General features: G+C 43.2%; 1 protein-coding gene across 1 annotated transcript in view; it reads left to right on the top strand.

Annotated features, from left to right (window-relative positions):
• LOC111850587 (phosphatidylinositol transfer protein beta isoform) overlaps positions 1 to 24,165 on the top strand; it is a 39,994-nt gene that overhangs the window by 5,993 nt on the left and 9,836 nt on the right. Inside the window, exons 2-7 of the mRNA XM_023824622.2 lie at positions 5,488 to 5,518; positions 10,901 to 11,046; positions 16,223 to 16,314; positions 16,643 to 16,650; positions 17,258 to 17,332; positions 17,934 to 18,017. Of these exons, the coding sequence (XP_023680390.1) occupies positions 5,488 to 5,518; positions 10,901 to 11,046; positions 16,223 to 16,314; positions 16,643 to 16,650; positions 17,258 to 17,332; positions 17,934 to 18,017 (436 nt within the window). The remainder of the gene's footprint in view (positions 1 to 5,487; positions 5,519 to 10,900; positions 11,047 to 16,222; positions 16,315 to 16,642; positions 16,651 to 17,257; positions 17,333 to 17,933; positions 18,018 to 24,165) is intronic.

Below are 24,165 nucleotides of genomic sequence, written 5' to 3'. Positions count from 1 at the left end.
CCACTCCAGCTCCCACTTTTCTTTTGCATGTTCTGCTGGGGTTGTCCTGAGCTCTGTATTGGTGGAGATTGTACTTGCTTTCAGAAACAGGCTCTCTCAGTTTATGTACATTAGCATCGTTGCTATACCAGCCTGCTGCTCAGTCTACCTCATTACAGTAGTGATTTTCCATGTTACTAAGCAACGCAGTACTTAGACATGTCTCTCTCCTGTACCTGTTTCCTCATTAGTCTTCCTCTTATTATGCCGTTTTTCTGTGCATGTGCATGGGACCCTAAATCCTACTGTTTGTGTAGGAAAATCAACTAACTTCATAATTGTAAATATAGTATAGTCTCTGGTAAAAGTTAATTATTCATGAATGAGCAAATTTATGGTGGTTCCCTGGGCAGGTAAATGTTCATTTCTTGTCTTAGGTCACACCTGGCATGGAGGACAGAATCGCTCCGTACGTTTATTTGCCCGGCGAAGTTGAGCTACGGTTATATCTCGACTCTGCCATTTAATTGGAATACTGTCCTTGTCCCAGTATATATCCACGGGAGGAGAATTGATTTATTGACCAAAGTATGTCTGACTCTGCTAAAATAGGTGGCTATATGGCTCCTTTCAGCTTGTTAGTAATGGGCTTTTTCCAGTTGCATCACAGACATAAAAATGTATTAAATTAATAGTGATAGATGTGTGGACAAATGAAGACACAAGCTTTAATTGCGATCTGATCAGAAGAACAGATACAACAAAGATAGCATAACGAGAAATAAAGTATGTATGTTGTATAATATACTTTTACAGTACGGTATTGGAAATTTTTCAGATATTGTAATGTGATTGTTGTAATCAATATTCGGGTACTTGTGAAACAAAAAAGGTTCAAGAAATTCCTCCCGAACCTGTCTAGGAGTGATTTTAATCAGCAATTAAGGATGAAAATGATCATGATGGTCTCAGAGCACATGCAGCACTCATGCAAAAGCAGTGTAGGTAAACTTTTAAAACTGATATTTAAAAATGGACTAGATAATCTTGAAATTAATCATTAAAATTGCAAAACTTCCTAGGTTTTTTTTCCTATGACAGAGTAAAAATGTTTTAGCAAGATATAAACTCCCTGTGCTATAATATCTGTACCAGATCGAAGGTAAGAAAAAGCCTGTTAATGTACCTGACTAGCGGTGTAAGAATTAGATGTGCAGAACTAGAGGTGGGCGATAAATCGATTTTATCGATTAATTCGAATTTACAGTTCAAGACGATGTGTTTTTATGAAAATCGATTTTATTACTTATTTTACACACGAGCTCCAAAAGCGGAACTAATGCGATGCACCGTTGTTCACGGGTAAGTTAGCGTGGCGCACCCAAGCACTCAGTTTATACAGTTTATACAACTACAGGATTCACAAACAACCAAACAAGTCCTCGTTGCAAAGTCTGTTTTAAAAACTGTTGCAACCAAAGGAAGCAGCACGACCAATTTATTCCTGCACCTAAAGCAGAGGCACACAGCGGAGTGGGAGAAGTGCAGCACAACATCCAAAGTTAAGCAAGCAATCGTCCCTGACACGTTTTCGAACTGTGTGCCATATGATAAGAATGGGGCACAGTGGAAGGTGCCCATACATACTGTGGAAATGCTGGGATTCATTAACACGCTAAAAGTTTTTACAAGTTTCTAAAAGCGTTTACAATGGTGTGGTCTGCCATCTCACTTACAAGCATCTTTTTTGGCTTGTCAGATTGCACTTTAACTCTAAAGTAAAAAAAAATTAAGTTAAAACTTGTTTTGAACCATTTATTTGTCATCTGTAGTTTGATTTTGAGTAGGGGAGGGGAAAAGCGATTGAAATCGAAAATTGGATTTATTTTGAAAAAAATCGAAGATTTTTATTTTTAGGCCATATCACCCAGCTCTATGCAGAACATGCAATGTTGGTGTTAATATCATACGTCGTCCAGTCCTACAGCCATTTATCAAATTCAGTACAAAATACCCCACCTTGCATTGTGATGTCATTCAGCGCTGGTGCCAGTTTTTACATGCTGTATGTCCTCAGCTATGCTCCACGTTTCTTCTGTTACTTCTGGGTCAAAGCCCAGGGAAGAAACTGTGGAGCATGCCCAGAGCGCCTAGGTTAGTTTGAGTCCGATTGAACGTATACCTGCAGGAGTAAATCAAGTCCAAATCGCATTATCTGGGTGTCTTAGTCTGACTTCAAGAAATTCGATTGAGTGCGATTTCAGTCGGACTATCATGGTTACTTGTACTTCGTTATATGGGAGTTATATGTCCCACTAATATTTTGTCTCTGACAGAAATTTTAAGGAGCAAAGAGCTAGGGGTGTAACAGTATGCAAAATTCACGATTTGGTACAGCAGGGAAAACAGTTTTAGAAATTAATTATTATTAAAGCTGCAAACACTATTAGGAACAGTTGTACATCTGTCTGTGTCTGAATAGCAAAGCCTAAGAAATGATTGTTTGGCCATTGTAAAATGTAATGAATTTGCTGCGGAGATTAACTTGCTTAGGCTGTTTCTGCCATGCTCTGATCATCTCAAAATGATTTGTATAATAGAGCTGACAGACAGACCTGGTCTTAACTACTCTCTCCGGTGTTGGTATAATTTATTGGGAAGCCAAAATGTTCCCAAACCGCCAGTTTATGACTGACTGTAAGCAGGATTATCCATAATTAACTAACAGCCTCAGTCAGCGTAATATTTTGTGTTGGACATCTACTTATTGATATAGGTTCTGCCCTTGTCAATAAATCAGTGTATTTTAAGGCTGTGAATCAATTACAAATGCAGTACAGTTTTCTGTGATCATACAGTTTTCTGTAATAAATTGTGATCAGTTTAAATTTTGACAGCCATTTTTAATTTGTTCAAATTGACAATTCATTTTAGTGTGTCGCATTTTACTCCTTATTTTAGTTTAAAAAAACTTGACAAATTATCGCTGTGATCATTTTTGTCTTAAATAAATTGTTAGATAACACTATATTGAAAATGGGAGGTGAGACAGAGTATTCCAGCTGTCTAATTTATTTAAAAAATATTGCAGAACAAGTATGGGTCACTCAACAGTTTCAGTAGTAGTAGTCACACCCACGAGTCTATATGCCTCCCAGTAGTTGATGATACTGCAGGGGAAGTGCCACTGTACGTGACACAAAGTTGACCTAGTTGACCTTGCTAAATAAACATGGGAGATGCAAAAAGCTTGTCGGTTAAACTTCACATATTTCATATATTTCATCACCATCCCAAAACAATGGAGGACGTACAAGTCATTTTGTTGGTTATTTTAGTCATGTTAGTTATCATCGTGCAAAGACTTCATCAGGCCATATTTTGTCAACATTTTTTGTCAGTTGACGCTGATTATAATTAATTGCATGTAACATTAGAACACAAAAATCCAAAATATTTACATGTTAAATCCCTAAATTAATGCACAATTAACCCAAAGGGGAGGATGGCAAAGAACTCATTAATGTAACACAGTTTTAGTTAGTTTATTGATGAAACTTTTTTTTTTTTTTACGCTTCTGTGGCAGTTATTCAGTTTTATTTTTGTAAAATCAGTTATTCGTCAAAATGGGCATTTGTGGGGTGACCACAAATTGGGCAAAAATATACATCTTGGCATACAAATTTGTTGGTTGCATGCAATGAAGTTGAAAGATTTAAAAACATTTTATCTAGTTTTGTATTCTTTTTTTTGCCTACCTATAAGGGGAAAATTTATTAAAGATCATCAAATTAGAGCAACAAAAGACAATTGTAATATACCTAAAAAGTTAATTTAATGTCAATTGCTCTACACAAAAACAAAAAATTTGAAAACATTTTCAAATGCTTGAGAATGACCCATATTATAATATTTCTTTAATTTTAGCTTGTGCGGTACGGATTATTCATTTCCAATAAAAACACTACAGTGACCCCCCGCTATATCGCGGTTCAGCTATCGCGACCCCCCCTATATCGCAGAATTTCCCCCGACGCATCACAGTTCTCTGCGTATCGTGTACCTTGCTTGTGGTGCGATTTGTTGTGAGCAAACTTTTTGTGAACTTTTGTTTTAAGCCCTACGATGGCTCCAAAGTGATGTGTTTACAAAGTGTATTTTTAATAAGTTTTACATGTGTTTAAAGCATGTTGGAGGGGTATTTTAAGGCTTAAACTATTTCTAAAAAGTTTATTTATATGGTCTTTCTATATAGCGGATTTTCACCCATCACTGATGGGTCTGGAGTGTAACTTCCGCGATAGGTGTGGGATCACCGTATAAAAAGGTTACTCAAGTGCCTTCTAAATTATCCTTAAACAAGTATATGATATAAACTCTCACAATGTTGTGAGAGTTGTAACAGGAGCAGATTTAAAATGCTGTATGTTTTATATTTAACAATTCTTTCGCACTGTGGTTCTCTCCATAAATTGAATAGCTAGTTTCTATTATTAAAAACATTCAATGAAAAGAAGTTTCCAGAAGATTGCAAAGCTTGTGTACTGCTTAAGTTAGCTGTTGTGAATTTTTGTTTAAGGGATGGTTACCTAGGGTGGGGCCTCCCTACTACACCTCAGGCTCTGTCAGTCATGCTACCCTGCAGTGACTAGGTCACGTTGATGACTGATGTTTTCTGGGTGTTGTCCTGGCCTCACCACAGAGAGAGGTCACGTGAGGAGATGAGCTTTCGCCTGTGAAATGTAACAGAATGGTGCAGCGAGAGCACACAGAATATGCTGAGAGGTGTTTATGTGCCGTTCATAGTAACATTTGACTCGCATCTTTTCTCGGGTCCACGTAGCCTGTTGCTGCTGTTGATGGTTTAAGCTACAGTATGTTTCCTATGGGCCCTAAAATGGATGGACTAACAAAAAATGTTTATTATATTGTTATCAGTAGTTGTACCTACTATTCAATATTAGTTGCTTTTCCAGACAAATAAGTGAAAACCTTCCTCAAAGGTCTAATGGTCCATCCAGAGAATGAACGTGGTGGGGGGGGGGTGCAGTTTAAAGTTACCTTCTGTGGTCTTGAGTTTTATATTAGTAATTGGTAAACTATCAGTTATGATCCAGGGTCTCCGTACTGATCAGACTTAGTTTGTAATTGACAATATTCATAATTTTTGGGCTGCAGGTCAGAGAGGTGGGGGGGGGGCACTAGTTAGCCTGGTGGGACTCCGTGCCTCTTTGAATTGTTACTTTGTTTCTTGAACCTCTCAGTAAACCCTATTAAACTACTAGCTGCTTGTGAGTGAGTTTCTGGACATATCCTGGGAAGTAGACACTGATCCATACCTCACAGTATATCGCCGACTGGAATCGCTCTACGTTTCTCCATATGGGGATATCTGGTTTAGTTTGAGTGACGTCTGTCTTGCTGTAAGAAGTGTGTTGTTCTTATTACTGCTCCGTTATTTGAGTGTTCTTGCTCTGCCTGACTTCCACTCCTCTTCTCTCTTTCAGCCGTGTGGTCTTGCCGTGCTCTGTAGAAGAGGTGAGTACATCACCCCCCTGGTGGGAGGCTCCCGTTCCTCTCCATCCTCTTCATCTTTTGTCAGTGCTTTATCTGTTTTTTGGGGGGGGGATATGGATTCCTAACCTGAAAGCTGCTGGCTAATATCCTAGCAGAGGACTGACTGCTGTACCCTTTTGTCGGGTACTTTACCCGAATCTCTCCAGTAAAATACCAAGGTACATAAATGGATAAACACCATTTTTATTCAACTAATTCAAATGCTTATGTTTCACCATTTTTAATTTTGATTAAATTTGGCATGCAAATTACACATACCCTCCAGAGCTCAGAAATGTTGTTTATTTTATTTTATAGCTGCTTTTCTATACCCTGGGTAAAAAAAAAAATGCATTTGAGTGAGCTTATGAGCTGTACAGTTTTGACTATTACAGCTACATGGCTCAGCTGTAGCTCATTGGAAAGCTCCAGGAGTACTTTTTAAACTCCTATAAGTCTGTTTCTTTTCTCAAGGTCATGGTTCATCTCATTAACTGCGTTTTTTACTACATTTGTTTATGTTAAAATAGTGAAGGACTGGCTTGGAATGACAAGTCATTTTTTAAAATGAAATATATACTTGTATATAAAACATTAACTTGGTTACCTTAATGAGATAAGCATCCCAAACATGTGCAAGATTTTTTTTAAATATGTACCTAAAGTGTGTTTTGGGACTTTTCAGAAAATTTCTCCTGTCTTGTAAGATAAAGTTCAGGCATACTGCTGGTCAAGTTTGCAGGCAAGATTAACTTTGACCTCGAAAAAAGAAACTTAGCCTTATGTGAATGTTGTATGCTTTCTGATATTTCCAATAAACTATAGCTGAGCCATATCTGTAATAGTAAAACGTTACAGCTCATACAAAAACACTCTGAATAATCTGTGTTTTGCTACTTGGGGTGTAGAAAAGACACTATATCTCAAAGGGATTTTATTTTATTTTAATAAAACAACATTTCTGTGTTCTGGAAGGTATATGTAACTCGCATGCCAGATTTTTTCGAAATCAAAAATAGTGGCACCATTTTATGAATTAAAATGGAATGACCCTAAATGTGTATATGGCTCTGGGTGAAGTTTTCAGCTCAGCTGTTTGAAATATGTTTAGCGTGGCTGTTATCTTTTGTAAGGCTGTTTCTTCCTTGTATTCACTAGAAAGGTCCCCTATTAATGGAGGCAGGGGTGTCTTATATGCAAATACATGGCAAATATATTTGCATTTCTTGCAAATTCTCCATGATGCTACAAACTGCAGAGATGTTAGTGTAGCACATTTGATATAATGGTTTTTGCCACATTCGCTGGGTATGCTGAGGGGGAGTTTTGTTGCACAGTCATGTGAATGGAAGGGGACTCTGTGAAAATACATTTAGTTAATTGTTATATTTTGCATGCCTGTGGTTTTTTGTGAAATGGTTCAAGTTAAGGACTGAGATTAAGGGCGAAAGGAGAGGGAAGCCCTGGGATCTGGAACAACTTTGACCACGCGCCGGTTTATTAACCCTTGCATCACCTACTGCTGGCCAGCGAACGTGGCTTTTGTGAAGACTGGGGCTCTGTTTTATTTGGGAGCCAGAACTCTGTGGGATGTTTTTCCTCAGACTAGATGGTGGTTTCGTTACACCTGAGCAAGTGCCCCGACTGGCTGAGATTGCGACATGAAGGGCAGCTCCCGGCCCATGTGAGGTGCTTCTTAGTCATGTTTATACTGCTTCCTTACCCTTCCCACTGTCCAGCCAGCGGTTTTGCCTCCATAAAAGGGCACAAACCGCGGCTGAAGGACCTGCAGGCCTGGCTGCTGCCGGAACAAGGATGCCTCAGAAACGTTCTAGAAAGAGCTCAGTGAAAGTGGGTTTAGCCCTGGCCCTGTGACTGTGGCAGCACTGGGCCCCAGCGGCTCGGCTCAGGCTCCCTCATGTTTCCCTTGAAATGAAAGTGAAACTATGGCTGCAGTGAATATTTATTGGTTAAGCTATACAGTGCTAACAGAAAGTCTTGGGACGCTTGTTTAATTCAGTAAAAAAAACAAATGTTGTGAATTTATTGGTTTCATAACAAAAGTCCGTTGTCGAGCAATATTCACTGACTCGTTCAGTTCTGTTCTTGCTATTTTGCTATTAACTGCAGTTGTGGTCACTGGCTCCCAAAGGGGAACTAAACACAAACGTTTGGTGTTTTATGTTACTGCAAAGGTGTTACTAATTAAAAAGCTCCTGATGATGCTTGTCAAGGAATATTTTTAACTTGGAACAGCTCCTTTGGAACTATAATTTTGGTTTCAATTTATTACTACTTGAATATTTTAAGTAAAACTTCTGGTTACTTGTGATGTTTTTAATAAATGAATGTTGTAATGATTTCTGTTATAAAAGTCAATAAACTTGCAGTATTTTTACTTGAATTAAGCAAGCGTCCATTTCTGTGAGCAGTGTATGCAAAAATGGGTTTTCTAAATTAAAAAGGTAGTCTGTTGGACAGTTCTGCAAATGGAAGAATTTTGGGTCTTACCTTTTTCTGTGTGTTAATGCAGAGTAGCATTGTCAGTAGTTAGTAGCATTGTCAGTAGTTAGTAGCATTGTCAGTAGTTAGTAGCATTGTCAGTAGTTGGCAGCATGTGGAATCAAACTGAGAATAGTATGGCAGCGGGAGGGCAGGAAAATGACTAAAACAGTGGTCTGGCATATTCCTTACACTAGTGCAGGTCTGTGAAATATGCAAAAATTAACTGCCATTACTCAGGAACATGATACATACAAAAGAGCATTTGAAATGGAACTATCCTGGTGCATCAGATAGTAAGGATTAATCGATACCACAGTAAAAAACTAAATAATAAATGCCATGTTCTCCAACATATATGCCTTTATTAAAAACATTTGAAAATTACAAAAAACAGGTGCATGTAGCCTATGAGTATTTAGAACAATCAATACTGCTTAAAATACAAATGATCAATGTTTTGTGGAACAGCCTTTGCCGTATCCATCGAGATTAATAAGGAATAAATAAGGTAAGCATATTGATTTGAGTAAGAATACTGACTAAGCGATCGCGTGGCTAATCTGTGTTTGAAAACAAATGCAGGTCAGTTTGATAACCTTGTCGGGAGAGTCGCCAGGCCAAGCAAGATGTTTCTAATAAACCACAAAATCATTCATGGCAAAAACTGTACTGAATTCCATATAAGTAACACTTAGAAATCAATCTTGTGGTTTAACGTTTTAAGAGTATCAGGATTTAGACCAGGCCATGGTTATGAAAGTAGTGCAAGTGATTCAAGAGTAATAAGCATTTTATTTTGGGTATGTCCTTTTTTTCTTTTTAAAGAAACAAAACAGAAATTGGGGATCACCTGAAAGGGAGACTATAACACTCGTAGGTATATATGCTGCTCTCGTCAGGTCTGGAGTACTGCATTCCCGGTACCTACGGTACTGTAGACAAAGGGGTGCCATCATGTTGTTAGTACTGAAATATCGGTTCTCGTGTGAGTGTTCCCTGGGGTGACTCGTGTTAGCTTGTAAGCGGGAAACAAATGTTGGCAATGGTTATATTTAGCACAAAAAGAGAAGCTCATTTTCAATGTGTTATTGTTTTGCCTTGAAAAGTAACCTTTTTTTTCAACTGTACTTTCTGAAATCACCATTAGGCATTTTCATGTTTACATCTTTAGACTTTTTTTTTTTTTGCTGAAGGCAGTTCAAAGTATTGGTTGAATGGTTTTACTGATGCTAACTTTTGTAATGAAATAACTCATTACTTCCCTGTAAAAGAGGAATTATTTCATCAAAGTGTCAGAATGTTCTCTAGTATAATTGAATTCTGACTATGGCAGATGGAGATACACACCTGTGATGCTGCAATGAATTTTATCTGCAATAAGACTTCTGTTCTGAATTTAGAATTCATGTCCTGGGGGCAGGAACCAGCTAATAGGGTTACTGTGGACAAAAATAGCTTCTGAATCCATATGTGGTCACGTTTTAATTCGTGTTTGCAGAATAGTGAAAGAATCCTTGAGGAAAGCGGCAGACATCGAGCCCAGGGCGTGATTTGCACCAGCCTTTGAGCGGGGAGCTGTGCTGTGCTTTGTTAGGGAGTCTGTCTGAGGGGCTGACCTGCCTGCAGTAATGCAAAATGGCTGAACCTAGATGACATCCAAACATCTTTATCGCTTATATTGCATGGGGTTCCAGGAGCAGCAGGAAGGGAAAACCATTGTCAGTTTAGCGGTCCATCACTTTGCAATTTAACTTAACAATTTAGCCGAATGACAGTCCAGATCCAAATCAAATTAACTTTGTTCCAGCGATACACCCAAGACAGAAGCTTGTCATTTCACAAAAACTCACTGAGAGTGAACTGTTCTGAGTTTTGAGTCAGATCTCTGGGGACATTGAGTGCCTCAGGCAGCAGGGGAATGCTGGCGGTCCCCCACTGGCTCTATGCTGTGTCTGCTTGCAGCCAGTGGCAGCTGCATTCTCATTGCGATGCTCTTGGTTACTCTTACAGCAGTGTTTCTCAATCCAGTTGTCAGAGACCCCCAGAAAAAACACATTTTCGCTTCCTTCCAGCTCATAACATACCTGTACCAGGTATTCTGCGTTCTTTATTGCTTAATTTTTTTGGTTCAAGTGTGCTGGGAGTATCTGTCTTGAGGTCCTCGATTAGTGGACTGAGATGTCCCGCAATAGAGAGCCCCCATGTGTGTGTAATTGACTCGGAGAACATATGTGAGCCAGTGTTGGGTGGTGTTGGTGGGGGGGGGTGATCAGCAGTCAGCACGTACCCCTTAAATTCTCCTTTGTCACATGCTGACAGATCAGCCTGCTGTACTGGTGGCCCTTTGTTTTTGTTCTTGTGCATCGCAAATCTGAGAGCCAGCTTGTCCCTGCTGGAACCTATGGTGGTGGTGGAGACAATGAGGCCTCTGTGCTCACAGCCACTATGGCTCATGCACGCAATGTTTGGTCTACTCATCAGGTCAGGCCTGATTACAGACCTGTACCACCTCACCCGAAAGCTGTACTCGCAGCCCCTAATCAAGATGCCACACAGGGACCATGAGTGAACAGCACTGTGTGTGGGGTTCAACCCTTCATCTGTCCCACCTTCCCCAGGAGGTTCACATTGAGATCCACCAATGAGCTCTTCTAAGGCTTAGTCCACTGAGGATTCTGTAGATCAGATTTGATTTCCTTCCCAAATTACTCCTCATTGTCTTGTAACTAACATACTCTTTAGTGGTTTTTCTGACAAGTTACAGAAATGCAGTGTTTTCTGTGTTCCTCACTGCACCAGACAGAACCAGTAATTACCTGAGGAAAGAATGTAAGACATCAGATTTGTGTTTCCTTCCAGTACCAAGTGGGACAGCTCTTCTCCGTGGCAGAGGCCAGCAAGAACGAAACGGGTGGCGGCGAGGGCATCGAGGTGCTGAAGAACGAGCCGTATGAGAAGGAGGGCGAGAAGGGCCAGTACACACACAAGATCTACCACCTGAAGAGGTGCGATCACCTGTATTCCCCTGCCTGCCTTGCCTGCCTTGCCTGCCTTGCCTGCTTTGGTGCACTACTTTTCATGCTCAAGGTGGCTACATACTGAATTTAGCAATACAACGTCATATGACCAGTGATGACTGTGGTGGGTCACCGTTTCAGCGCACTGCCTGTGTAGGGCTTTTTTGTTTGTACTGATCCACCCACGATTGGCTCACGTAAGGTAACACCAAGAGGTTGGATAGCAGGACTAATGCTGCATTCTATTTGAACTCGTAACTCGGAAATTCAGAGTCCCTATCAGAAGTTTCAACTACAGTGTCCCCTGAATTCCTGTGCCCTTAATCAAAAGAACTTAAAGTTGTATTTTTATACTGTTTATTAGCAGTTACATCTTATTTGTGGCTCATTAAATCGGTCATGCACACAATACTGTCCAACCGTCCTGTCCTACAGTGTTTTCATGTACATCGCAGGATTGTTTTAAGTATGCGACAGATTTTTCTTGTTGACCCCTCCGATTTTATTTTGTCCGGATGTCACTTTAATTGTGTGGCCACCTTCACTGTTATCCAGTTTCTCAGTAGATCGTTGAATGAAACAAGCTATTTTTGTGTAGAATACTGGTTGTGAAAACTGGTTGTGTACAGTTCCTTCAGTCTGCTGACAAACTTAGTAGTCGGAGAGAAGCATGATTTGGTTCATTAGACTGGTGGTTCCCAAACTGTTCTTGGCCATCCTCAGTCACTGTATCTCTACTGATCCTCAACCTGTACTGATTGGCTAATCTGCACTTTATCTGATCTGGGGCTGTTATTATTAGGGATGTGTTAGAAATGTCCACTTGGCCACTGTATAGTCCAATATATGGTGGTACTGCCATTTTCTAGTGCTCTTCGAATTCTCAACTGTAAATTTCATTTACTATATAATGCACTACAAAATCGGAGTGTCAATTACGGTGTGTACTGGTCAAAAAATAGTCATGTTGTTGTCCATGTTCTGCTGTTAGTTTATGCGACAGATAATAATTACGACTATCCATCGCATAATTATGTAGCAGTGCCCATATCTGCCCAGTGTCCAAAATGTGTCAGCTGCTGTCTGCCCTTATCCCCTAATGAGTGTTCTATGTAGTGAACACTATAGAGTGACTTAGTGAGGGAGTGGGCGTGTTCTATGTAGTGAAACCTATAGAGTGAGTTAGTGAGGGAGTGGGCGTGTTCTATGTAGTGAATACTATAGAGTGACTTAGTGAGGGAGTGGGCATGTTCTATGTAGTGAAACCTATAGAGTGACTTAGTGAGGGAGTGGGCGTGTTCTATGTAGTGAAACCTATAGAGTGACTTAGTGAGGGAGTGGGCGTGTTCTATGTAGTGAAACCTATAGAGTGACTTAGTGAGGGAGTGGGCGTGTTCTATGTAGTGAAACCTATAGAGTGAGTTAGTGAGGGAGTGGGCGTGTTCTATGTAGTGAAACCTATAGAGTGAGTTAGTGAGGGAGTGGGCGTGTTCTATGTAGTGAAACCTATAGAGTGAGTTAGTGAGGGAGTGGGCGTGTTCTATGTAGTGAATACTATAGAGTGACTTAGTGAGGGAGTGGGCGTGTTCTATGTAGTGAACACTAGAGTGACTTAGTGAGGGAGTGGGCGTGTTCTATGTAGTGAAACCTATAGAGTGACTTAGTGAGGGAGTGGGCGTGTTCTATGTAGTGAAACCTATAGAGTGACTTAGTGAGGGAGTGGGCGTGTTCTATGTAGTGAAACCTATAGAGTGACTTAGTGAGGGAGTGGGCATGTTCTATGTAGTGAAACCTATAGAGTGAGTTAGTGAGGGAGTGGGCGTGTTCTATGTAGTGAAACCTATAGAGTGAGTTAGTGAGGGAGTGGGCGTGTTCTATGTAGTGAACACTATAGAGTGACTTAGTGAGGGAGTGGGCGTGTTCTATGTAGTGAAACCTATAGAGTGACTTAGTGAGGGAATGGGCATGTTCTATGTAGTGAAACCTATAGAGTGAGTTAGTGAGGGAGTGGGCGTGTTCTATGTAGTGAAACCTATAGAGTGAGTTAGTGAGGGAGTGGGCGTGTTCTATGTAGTGAAACCTATAGAGTGAGTTAGTGAGGGAGTGGACATTTTGAACACAGCCTAGGTGGCATTAAATCAATATCACAATGTTCATTTGCTGGGTCTTCAGGCTTCTCATTGCATGTTCATTCTTTAGATAGTTCATCTTGTTGCTGGTCACAGTCTTCCTCTTGTACCTTAAACATTCCCAAGCATTATGACCTCCTCAAATGCAATGGATCTTCTCAAAATGCCCATAATAATAAGACCCTATAGCCTGGTCATTTGTGCTTCAGATGAAGGTCAGTTCCATCAAGAGTTGATATGTTTGTTTTCCTTATGCCTTTTTTTCTTAGGTCTTCATCAGCACAGATGTTCAAAGGCATTAGCACTCTTTCTGTCCTGCTCCCTTCATTGTCCAGCTTTCCCATTCAAAAAGACTCCCAGAAAATGGCGTATTCAGTATGTCAGTAGCAGTAAAGAACTCCCTTCAAGTCTGCTCTGTCAAGTGCCATTCTGCAGTGTTTTGACTGCTGGTTCTTTTTGTTGTTGATAGTTGCCGAAAGGAAGTAGAAACTGTCTATATTCATATCTTTTTGAAGGCCTGGTTGATGGCATAGGTGAAACACAAAGGTAATACAGGAAATGGCTGTGGGCTGCTGGTGCTCTCTAGCGATTAGCTCTTCAATGGACTGGACCTGCATGCACTGCAGCCTCCCCAAGCCAGTGTAAGAGCCAGCATCTTACACTGCTATTCCAACCAGCCGATCCTTGTGCATTACTGTAATGCCTGTTTGGTAGTCCAGTTGAGTTTCTTAATTTTCCTCAGTTGTGATGTGGACCGAAGGAATTATTAATCTCAATTTGTTGTCAAGAATAATTATGATTAATGGCAGTTTTTAACTCTCTGCATTTTTCCCTGTAAATGGCTCAAGCATCCATCCATCCATCCATCTTCTATACCCGCTAGTCCTATATACAGTCACGGGGGCTCGAAAGCTACAGCAGAAACGGCTTTTCATTATTTAAAATGCTCATTCATAGCTTTAAATAATTAGCTCAAATATTGGTAGATTAAAAATATAACAATTAAATTAACCTCTTTTGTCATCTGTACTCTTATATGCTTTGTGACCGTTACCATGGCTGGGTCTGTTTTGTTCTCTGGAGAAGTTGTAAAAGGGTTTTAAAGAGTATGTTTGGCTTGTGTGAGTGCTTTGTCCCTGAGGTTGGCCCAGAATCAGGTGGTTTCTGCAGGCAGGAGACGGCCTGCGCCTTGCATGTTGTGCCTTGCATGTTGCGCCTTGCATGTTGCGCCTTGCATGTTGCGCCTTGCATGTTGCGCCTTGCATGTTGCGCCTTGCATGTTGCGCCTGGCTGTGTGGCCATGGCAGCCTACGTGACTGACACTCTCTGGGCTGAGGCCTGGGGCTCGCACCTCTGCGGTAGCCAGTAAATGTCAAGCCTTGTGAGTAACTTGGTCTTTAGCAGTATTTTCCATCACTAAACAAAAGCAAAGTTGGGAGCAGTAGCTTGTCTGGTTTCAGTGGTGTGTCTTCTTTTGCATCCTCATTCTGGTGAGCGTGTGTGTGAGACCTTCCTGAGGTTTGAGCTGAGTACTGCTATAGCAGACAACTTGGCAAGTAAAATCCTGCTGTCTGCCCACACCTTCCTCTGCGTCGTCCTCTTCCTGTCGGCTGTGAGGTACATTTTACACGGAAGATGTTTATCTGCTTTCACACGTGGCCAGGAGAGGGTGCTGTGGCCTGATATGAAGGGAATATTTGTGCATAAATACATTTTGTTCATTTTTGTTTTAAAAAGGTTTGCTGAAATTACTTATGATAGTATCAAATTACTGTCCAAGCTAAATTATTTGAAAAACCAAGTTACTTAAATTTATCTTCAGTTGCTGAAAAGTCAAACAGCTCTGGTGCCCTGAATTTAGTTTTCTTTTTTGTTTGTCTTTATGAGTGATTCAAGCCACTGTGTTTATCCTCCTTCCTGTGATTGTGCCAGCTGCTTTCTTCTGATCAACTGTCATTCATTAATCATTGGTGCTGTTCTGTTGCTGGTTGGGGTATAATGTCAGAATATCCCAAAATGTCACTAAGGTGGTCATGATCTATGGGTTTACTTTATATTATTGAATTGTGTAAATGTGTAAATTTAAATGTGGTGTTTTTGACTACATCAGCTCGCAAGTCTTGGTCCTTGTTAAGCGTCCTAATTAGGGTTGAGGAACAAAAGCCGCACACATAGACCTGGAGCAGCGGTAAATGTTGCTGCTTTAGATTCTCTGCTTATTTATCCTGCTCAGGTGATTAGGAGGCAGCTCAGGCAGCTAAAGGCTTCATTAAAACCTGCTGCTATTCGTTTAGCTGGAGGCTAACTGGCCGTCAGACTGGGATTTGGAAATTACAGAGAAAATGAAAGAATATAAAAAAGGAAAGGACGTTCATGTCAGAGCACAGCTGTGTGTGTGTGACTTTCAGAACTTTAATCCGGAGGTAACTTTAATCCAGGTAATTTTTCCAAATCGGGGAAGTGATTAATTAGCCTGGGTGTTCAGGTGAGGTGGCAGATTGAATGTGGAAGCCTCAGTCCTGATGCACCTCAGCTCCTCAGCGCCTGTGACAGCACGAGGCGGCCCTGGGTGGGGGGTGGGTAGGGATGGCGCCGGGTGGGGGGTGTGTAGGGATGGCGCCGGGTGGGGGGTGTGTAGGGATGGCCCTGGGTGGGGGGTGTGTAGGGATGGCCCTGGGTGGGGGGTGTGTAGGGATGGCGCCGGGTGGGGGGTGGGTAGGGATGGCGCCGGGTGAAGGGGGGGGTAGGGATGGCGCCGGGTGAAGGGGGGGGTAGGGATGGCGCCGGGTGAAGGGGGGGGTAGGGATGGCGCCGGGTGAAGGGGGGGGTAGGGATGGCGCCGGGTGAAGGGGGGGGTAGGGATGGCGCCGGGTGAAGGGGGGGGTAGGGATGGCGCCGGGTGAAGGGGGGGGTAGGGATGGCGCCGGGTGAAGGGGGGGGTAGGGATGGCGCCGGGTGAAGGGGGGGGTAGGGATGGCGCTTGCTGGCTTTGCATGCTCTCTCATGGCTTCTTGTCTCTGCTGTCTGTCCCACAGTAAAGTGCCCACCTTTGTGAAGATGATTTCTCCAGAGGGGGCCCTGGTGTTCCACGAGAAGGCCTGGAATGCCTACCCCTACTGCCGAACCAGTGAGCTCCCTCTCCCGTCCCCACCCGCTTTGCAGTGCTGCGGCATGTGCAGTATGTCGTGCTTGAGTCACGGCCGTGTTCCTTAAACCAGTGGTAGTTCGTTTTTTTAGGATAATATAACCTTTTAACTGTTATAGTCTGGGAATCTTATGGACTAAATGGGAGTGTTCCTCTAAATGGGAGTGTTCCTCGGCATCTGCTGCTCCACCAGGAACGTGTTGTTTCTGGAGGTTTCTGTGAGGACTCTCTGACGCTGGCATCTGATTCTCTGTTTTACTTTCCCTCTCCCCCCCCCCCCCCACTGCCCCCGCCATCGCCTTCACTGCAGTTGTGACGGTGAGTAGTCAGGGGGTCTTTGCCAGCTCTGCTATTTTGCATGGTTCTGGCGCCCCTTTCCTTTTTTGAGTGTGTGAGGATGCCATGCGCACACACACACACACACACACACACACACACACACACACGCACACACACACGCACACCTGCCAACGGAGTCTGTCTCAAGCTGCACTTCTCAGGCAGTAGAGCCAGGCCTCCAGCAAAGTCTAATGCTGTGGTCAGGAAATTTAATTGTAAAACCATCTCAGACATGAAACTCACTCCATTTATAATTTATTTAAAATTTGTAGTTATCATGATTTAAGCTTTATGCTTATAATAACTTGTATATGATACTCAAATGATTATATGCACAATGTAAAATTATGCTTTGAGTCTGTGGCTTGTTCCTGTAATACTGACTAAAAAAATTTAGCAGACTTTAGTTTTTAAATTAAACTAAAGGCCTGTGGTGGTTTAAGTGTCAGGCCTCTCTATGAAATCGCTGTGGGTAAAATGTATGTAATAGGCAGGTTACATATATAAACGATGGCTTCTGTGCATAATGCTCTGAATGTCCTGTTCTTCTGTTTTTTTGTGGGGTTTGACCTCTCCTTCCCTTCAGAATGAGTACATGAAAGACGACTTCTTCATCAAAATTGAAACGTGGCATAAACCGGATTTGGGGACAATAGATAATGTTAGTATCCCAACCTGGTATTGTCCCCTTATTCCCTTATTTCACTCCTTACTCTTCCTCTTTTCATTTAATTACTGTGTATTTACCGTTTTTTTTTTTTTTTGCTCCCTTGTCTTCATTTCTGCTTCCATTTGATTTGTGTTTTCTGTTTGCGTAACTGCAAAGTGCCGGAAATCCTTTTATAAAGAAGCTAATCCGACTTTACAGGCACAAGTTGTAATTGTTACTTTTATATAATTTAATGAATAGAGATTTAGCTTATAGCTGTTTTCTGAATACTCATTTCTTTTTGCACGTTAGTATCTATTAGCACAATATGATTGCTATGTATTATCCTCAACCAAATTATTTAAAAATGTATGGGAGGAGTTTTATATAACTTAAAAGAACAAGGAGAAATCATTATTAAACCTGAAAAATCAAGAACTTATATGATATTATATGATATATGATGATATATGATATTATGAATTTATCATATATGCCTGAGGAAATGTTTAACAAGGTTTAGATCACATAAGTGCTGTATATATGATTCTTTACTCAAATTCACTCCTTTTCCCCTTGTTCTCATCATAGCCGCTCTGCTTTTGATTCATAGGTTCATATGCTGGACCCATCCACATGGAAGACAGTGGATGTGCTCCCTATTGATATCGCAGATGGAAATCAAGTGGCCACTGGTGTGAGTGATTCTTCATCTCTGTAATCTATAACTTTTCTTAATGGTCGAAGTTTTGGCGCCATCGTGTGGCCAGTCACTTGCATACTTGACTGTAATTTCAATTGCCATCGTATATTGTGATTTTTCTGTTTTGCTGGTAATTTTGATATAAATTTGCAGAAATTATATGAATTCTTGAAATTACTTGTAGGTCAGTCAGTTGAATCACATACTAGTTGAGTTTGTGAGATATCTTTTACTTTAAGTTATACTTGGTTGTGGTTAACAAACTTGTTTTTTAGTGGATTAGTGAAAGTGTGATTTTAATGGCATTAATATGATTGGACCAGACTGGGCATTGTTGGTGGGAGTGGGGGTGGTGGAGTCAAATGATGGGCACATTTTGCACATTTTGATTGACACCTTCATCGGCACAAGACTGAAATGTGATTCAACTTTTATCCAGTCAAAACATAGGGAGTGCCTGTACTTAAGAACGTCTGACTTGTGTACAAATTGTTCTTAAGAAAGGACTGCCATGAAGTCTAGAATATAAAAAAATTCGGTTGAATACAATAGTTTGTTATAACGAACGCACACATTATTTTGTGACGCTCACAAAAACATTGCGAGGCTTCAGTGGTGCTTTGGCTCGGGGTGCAGTATGGTACAGGACTGTGTGTAGTTTCTTTTATTACTGCTGTATTAGTAATATTGTGTACTGTATTATTCAGCTTAAAGACAGATTTAGGGAGCGGATCTCATCCATGACCTGAGGACTGCCTGTATTAAGGTTTTTAATGAATTGGAAGGGCTCAGTTCTCCCAGTGGTTTCCGTCATTGTGGCCCAGCTGCCTCCCCCTGTCTTGCAGCCACACGCGAGCTGACGCTACTGCCGGCCTGTCTGACAAACCTAGACACTCATACTGACAACTGGATTGCTCACGAACAAAAACACACGTCCTCTGTCTCGCCGCCCATCTCACTGGGTATGTTGCTCTAGAATAACTTTGGCATGAAGTAGTAAAGCTACAGTAGATTTAACAGAATGGTCTACTGCTTATTTCATGCTCTCAGTAGTAGCCATCCAAGCTGATGGGCAAGTTATGTCCTTTGTTGCCAGATCCACTTTTTATAAGGGACTGTTCTTTGTAACATACCTTTTGCTTAATCATAATGTATACATTGTATAATGTACATCCAACGTATGTACAACATAAAATACAGGTACCCAATATCCGGAAATGCTGGTACTGTGTCACATCACACCAGAGCCAATGATAGACCGTTGGGAAGACGATGCATATTTCAAGTGGATGGACATACAGGCAAAATCTAAACAAATTTTAATTATTGATCTAGCCTATTGAAACGCGGGACATGCGGTGTCCTGGGAGATGGAATAAATTTTCCAAGACTATTAAAAACAAAAAGAGTCCCGGAAGAAGCGGGACAGGTGACGCCCCTGGCAGTCACACAGGAGAGCTGTGTCTGGGTGCAGGCCGCCGGTGAGGTGAGGTTGCTGTGCTGTGGGTCGTTTGTAAGAGCAGCCCTCCCTGATCCGGGGCTGAATTATCGCTACATTGTAACTGTTTATGGGGCAGGCCGCCTGAGGCACGCGTGATGGGCAGAGCAGGCCGCCTGAGGCACGCGTGATGGGCAGAGCAGGCCGCCTGAGGCACGCGTGATGGGCAGAGCAGGCCGCCTGAGGCACGCGTGATGGGCAGAGCAGGCCGCCTGAGGCACGCGTGATGGGCAGAGCAGGCCGCCTGAGGCACGCGTGATGGGCAGAGCAGGCCGCCTGAGGTACTCGCTGGAGACCATGGCCAGAGCACAAGCTCCTCACACCGAATTGACAAAGCCACAGGAAACGGCAGCAGAAATGATCTTACAGAAACCTCCCCCCCCCCCCACCATAATGCATGATTCCTTGGGCCTGACCCTGGCTCTCCATAATCAAGCTGGCCCCATTCTGCAAGTTTATGTCCCGTCCCCCCCCCCAGTGCTGCTTTTAAGACACACATACAGCTCCCACATAGTCCCTCTCGTGTTGTAGCTGAGATGAACTTACTGTTTCAATGGATATTGAACTGCAGCTATCGTTGTGTAGTGTATATAGTGAAAGTAAATGTTGTTTGACCTCAGTACTACCTGAGTGTGTGTTTGATCCTTGGGGTCAGGGTTAATCTGACTAATAATCTAACATGCAATCATGGCCAAAAATATTGGCACCCCCGCATTTATGTCAGAAAATGCACCACTTCTCCCAGAAAATTGTTGGAATTATAAATGCTTTGGTATTCACGTTTCCTTTCGATGGCACTGTCAGAACACAAAAAAGCAGAGGGAAAAGTCCCGAGACGTCCACACACGTCAAAAATGGCCTGGACAAAATTATTGACACCTTATCAAAAATTTAAGAAATAATTGTATTTCAAGCATGTGAAGAATGCTAGCAGTATGGAAATTCCCATTTGCAACCAGCTAAAATGGAGAAATGCTGACTCAATCTTGTTTTCAAGTGTCGTGTTTGTGTGTACCACACGGAGCATGGAGAAAAGAAAGAAGAGCAAAGGATTGTCTGAGGATTTGAGAACCAAAATTATAGAAAAGCATGAACAATCCCAAGGCTACAAGTCCATCTCCAAAAGATCTTAGTGTTCCTGTGTCCACTGTGCGCAACATCGTGAAGAAGTTTCCAGCCCATGGCTGTAGCTACTCTCTCTGGACGTGGATGAAAGAGGAAGATTGATGAAATGTTACAACGAAGAATTGTTAATGGTGGATAAAGAACCTCGATCAACTTCCAAAGAAATTCAAGCTGACCTGCAGGCACAGGGTACAACAGCGTCAGCTGGCACTACCCATCGCCATCTGAGTGCCAAGGGACGCTATGGCAGGAGACCCAAGAGGACCTCTCTGCTGACACAGAAACATAAAAAAAGCCAGATTGGAGTTTGCTAAAACCTACCTGTGGAAGCCACAATCCTTCTGGGAGGATGTCCTCTGGACAGATGAGATCAAAATAGAGCTTTTTGGTAACACACATCATTCTACTGTTTCCTTTGAAGGCTTCTTTTTGTTTTCGGCAAAGAACACGGTCCTTACAGTCAAACATGGAGGAGGTTCACTGATATTTTGGGGTTGCTTTGCTGCTTCAGGCCCTGGTCGTTTTGACTGTTTGCCTGGTATTATGAAATCTGAAGACTACCAAAGAATTCTGGGGTGCAATGTAGGGCTCAGTGTCAAAAAGCTGGGTATCAGCCAGAGGTCATGGGTCTTACAGCAGCACAATGACCCAAAGCAAACTTCAAAAGGCACCCAGAAATGGTTTAAGACCCTGGAGAGTTCTGAAGTGGCCAGCAATGAGACCAGATCTAAATCCCATAGAGCATCTGTGGAGAGATCTAAGGACAGCAGCTGGGAGAAGGAACCCTTCACATCTGAGAGACCTGGAGCATCCAGCAAACGATGAGTGGTTCAAAATTCCAGTAGAAAGATGTAAAAGACTGATTGATTGTTACAGAAAGTGATTTAAAATCAGTTATTTCTTCCAAAGGGTGCGTTACCAAGTATTAAGTTGAGGGTACCAATAATTTTGTCTAGGTTATTTTTGACATTTGTGTGGAATGTCTGATTTTTTTTTCCTTGTGCTTTTTTGTTTTCTTCCAGCGCCAACAGAAGAGATAAACATGACGATACCAAAGCATTTGTAATTGTAACAATTTTCTGGGAGAAGTGGTACATTTTCTGACATAAATGCCAATATTTCTGGCCATGACTGTAGATGTGCTCTCATAAAAATGACCTGTAACTTACTCTGAGAGGACTGTCCTTCCCGCTCCTCTGCATGCTAATCCGTCTCTGCTTTTAGCTGGGCAGGTGAGAGGAGGGCTGGTCCCCTGTCGGGCAGTCCTGTCTGTGTCTCTGTGGTGCGGGACATGCTGCTCATGCTGCCCCTTCTTGCCCGTGCCTGCCAGTGGCCTGGGGTGCACCCTGTATATATGCATTCATTTTTACAAACGCTGTGAGCTTTCATAGAAGGAGCAGTGCATGGGGACGGCCGGCCTGCATCTCTCTCCGTGTTTATATGCAGTAAATGTGCGGCAGTGTCACACAGAAGCCGCTGCCAGGTTTGTCACCACTGGAAGGATAAATAAAGCAAAAGAGGAGAAATGCTCCAGAATTAATGAGGAGTGTCTTTAATGGTTTGCCCTCCCCGGTGCAGGGGGGTGTGTTTGTCGCGCCCCCCCGACGACCTCAGATTGGCTCTGCTCCTGTGGTCCGTGCCGCTCTGCCAGACAGAGCACTTCATGCCGAGATGGAGTGCTGGGTCGGGGGGGTCAGGGGGGGGCGATGTCTACCATGGGTGTTTGTGAATCTCTAAATGATCATTTTTGGGCTGACCCCCCCGCTCCTGGTCTATATGTGATGTATGGATTGTTAACGTTGCTGTATGTTATAGAAAGTGCATCGGTGTCTTGCTCCAGCCCCATACATGTCTGTCCGTCTCTGTGTTTTACTTTCCATGTCGCCACGTCCCCCTGCACAGGCTGTGAGGCTCTTGCATGCGCTCACTGCGTGTGGTGCCAGATAATTATGCGGGATGAGTTTGTCACTGGTCTAGGCTGCCCGGCCTGTACCCCCAGGGCGAGCCTGCAGGGCAGCAGACGAGCTGCTGGGAGGCGGCGTGCCGCCAAGGCCGCCACCAAAAGCCTGATTAATGTGCCACTTCCTCCCCCCTCCCCCCTCCCCGCCAAGGTGCGGCCCGGAGGAGCAACGCCTTTCGCCCGAGGCGGCTCATGATTTATTTAAAGTGGGTGGGGCCCACGGGCTGTGCTTCATTTAAAGGAGGTCGTTTGTCTGTGTTGTTTTTTATTTATTTACCTGCCCCTCCCATGTTGTTTATTTGGCTTTTTGCCCCCCCCCCCCCCCCCCATACTTATTAAAAATGAATAATGTGCTGAGCACCAGGCTCAGGCCATTAACTGCATGTGTGTGTGAGGGCGGGGGACTTTGCTGGTTACCTGTCACACACTGTTTCCACCAAGCCAGAGCCTGATTGGGGGTGGGGGGGTGAGGCCCCTCGCTGCACTAGGCCTGAAGTCGTGGAGGTACCAGACAGCCGCTGCCTGGACTGTAATCGAGACTGAGGGACTGGGGACTGTGGCCACCTTTCAGGCACCGGTCATCAGCATGTGTCCGCACTAACAGCCTGGCTCGCAGAAATGTGTCTTTCTGTCTGTCAGCTCTACAGAATTGCACAGATGAGTGCACTGTAAGGGTGCCTCCTGTATTTAAGGTCCAACAGCAGCACTTCTCCTGGGATTTCATCTGTGGCCCTTTCCCAGGTCTTGTTAGCTGGCAGTATAGCACTGAACTGTACCAAAATGCACTGGTCTGATACACTGCCAAGGATGGGACAGTTAATAACTGCTCGAGTGTCTTCATCATTAAACTGAGCCCCCATTTATAAAGCAAACGGAGCCTTAAGTACTGGCTCTTACAGTGTAACAAACAGGCATGTTTGGCACCGAGATCTTTCTGAGCATTTCCATGACATCAATAATGTATCAGTCTTACCCTGTTTTCCAGGTACCTGTTTTTTCTGTCGCCCGCTCGTGCTGCGGTGGCGAGGTGAACAATGTCGAAAGGGCTTCCTTCCCTGGTTAATGGAGTCTCCGACAGACCCGTCCAGCACACTTAACGTTTAAACTCCTGTGTGTCACGGAGCCTTGGCTGCCTCCCGTGCCATCAGTCCTCCGTGTATAATAAGCTGCTTTGCGTTATTACCCCCCCCCCCCCCCCCCCCCCCCCCCAACGTAATCAGGGTACTACACCTTACATTCCCCTTGGTCCCCACCATCGCCCACCCTCAAATGCAGGCTGGCGTTTAAGTGGTTCTGTTTCCAGCTCCTGGGCACTGTGGCTGATGGCGGTGTGGCTGATGGCGGTGTGGCTGATGGCAGTGTGACTGATGGCGGTGTGACTGATGGCGGTGTGACTGATGGCGGTGTGACTGATGGCGGTGTGGCTGATGGCGGTGTGGCTGATGGCAGTGTGGCTGATGGCAGTGTGGCTGATGGCAGTGTGGCTGATGGCAGTGTGGCTGATGGCAGTGTGGCTGATGGCGGTGTGGCTGATGGCGGTGTGGCTGATGGCAGTGTGG

Source organism: Paramormyrops kingsleyae, chromosome 2 (genome assembly GCF_048594095.1).
Source record: "Paramormyrops kingsleyae isolate MSU_618 chromosome 2, PKINGS_0.4, whole genome shotgun sequence".
Taxonomy (NCBI): domain Eukaryota; kingdom Metazoa; phylum Chordata; class Actinopteri; order Osteoglossiformes; family Mormyridae; genus Paramormyrops; species Paramormyrops kingsleyae.
This window is presented reverse-complemented; position numbering and strand designations above follow the sequence as displayed.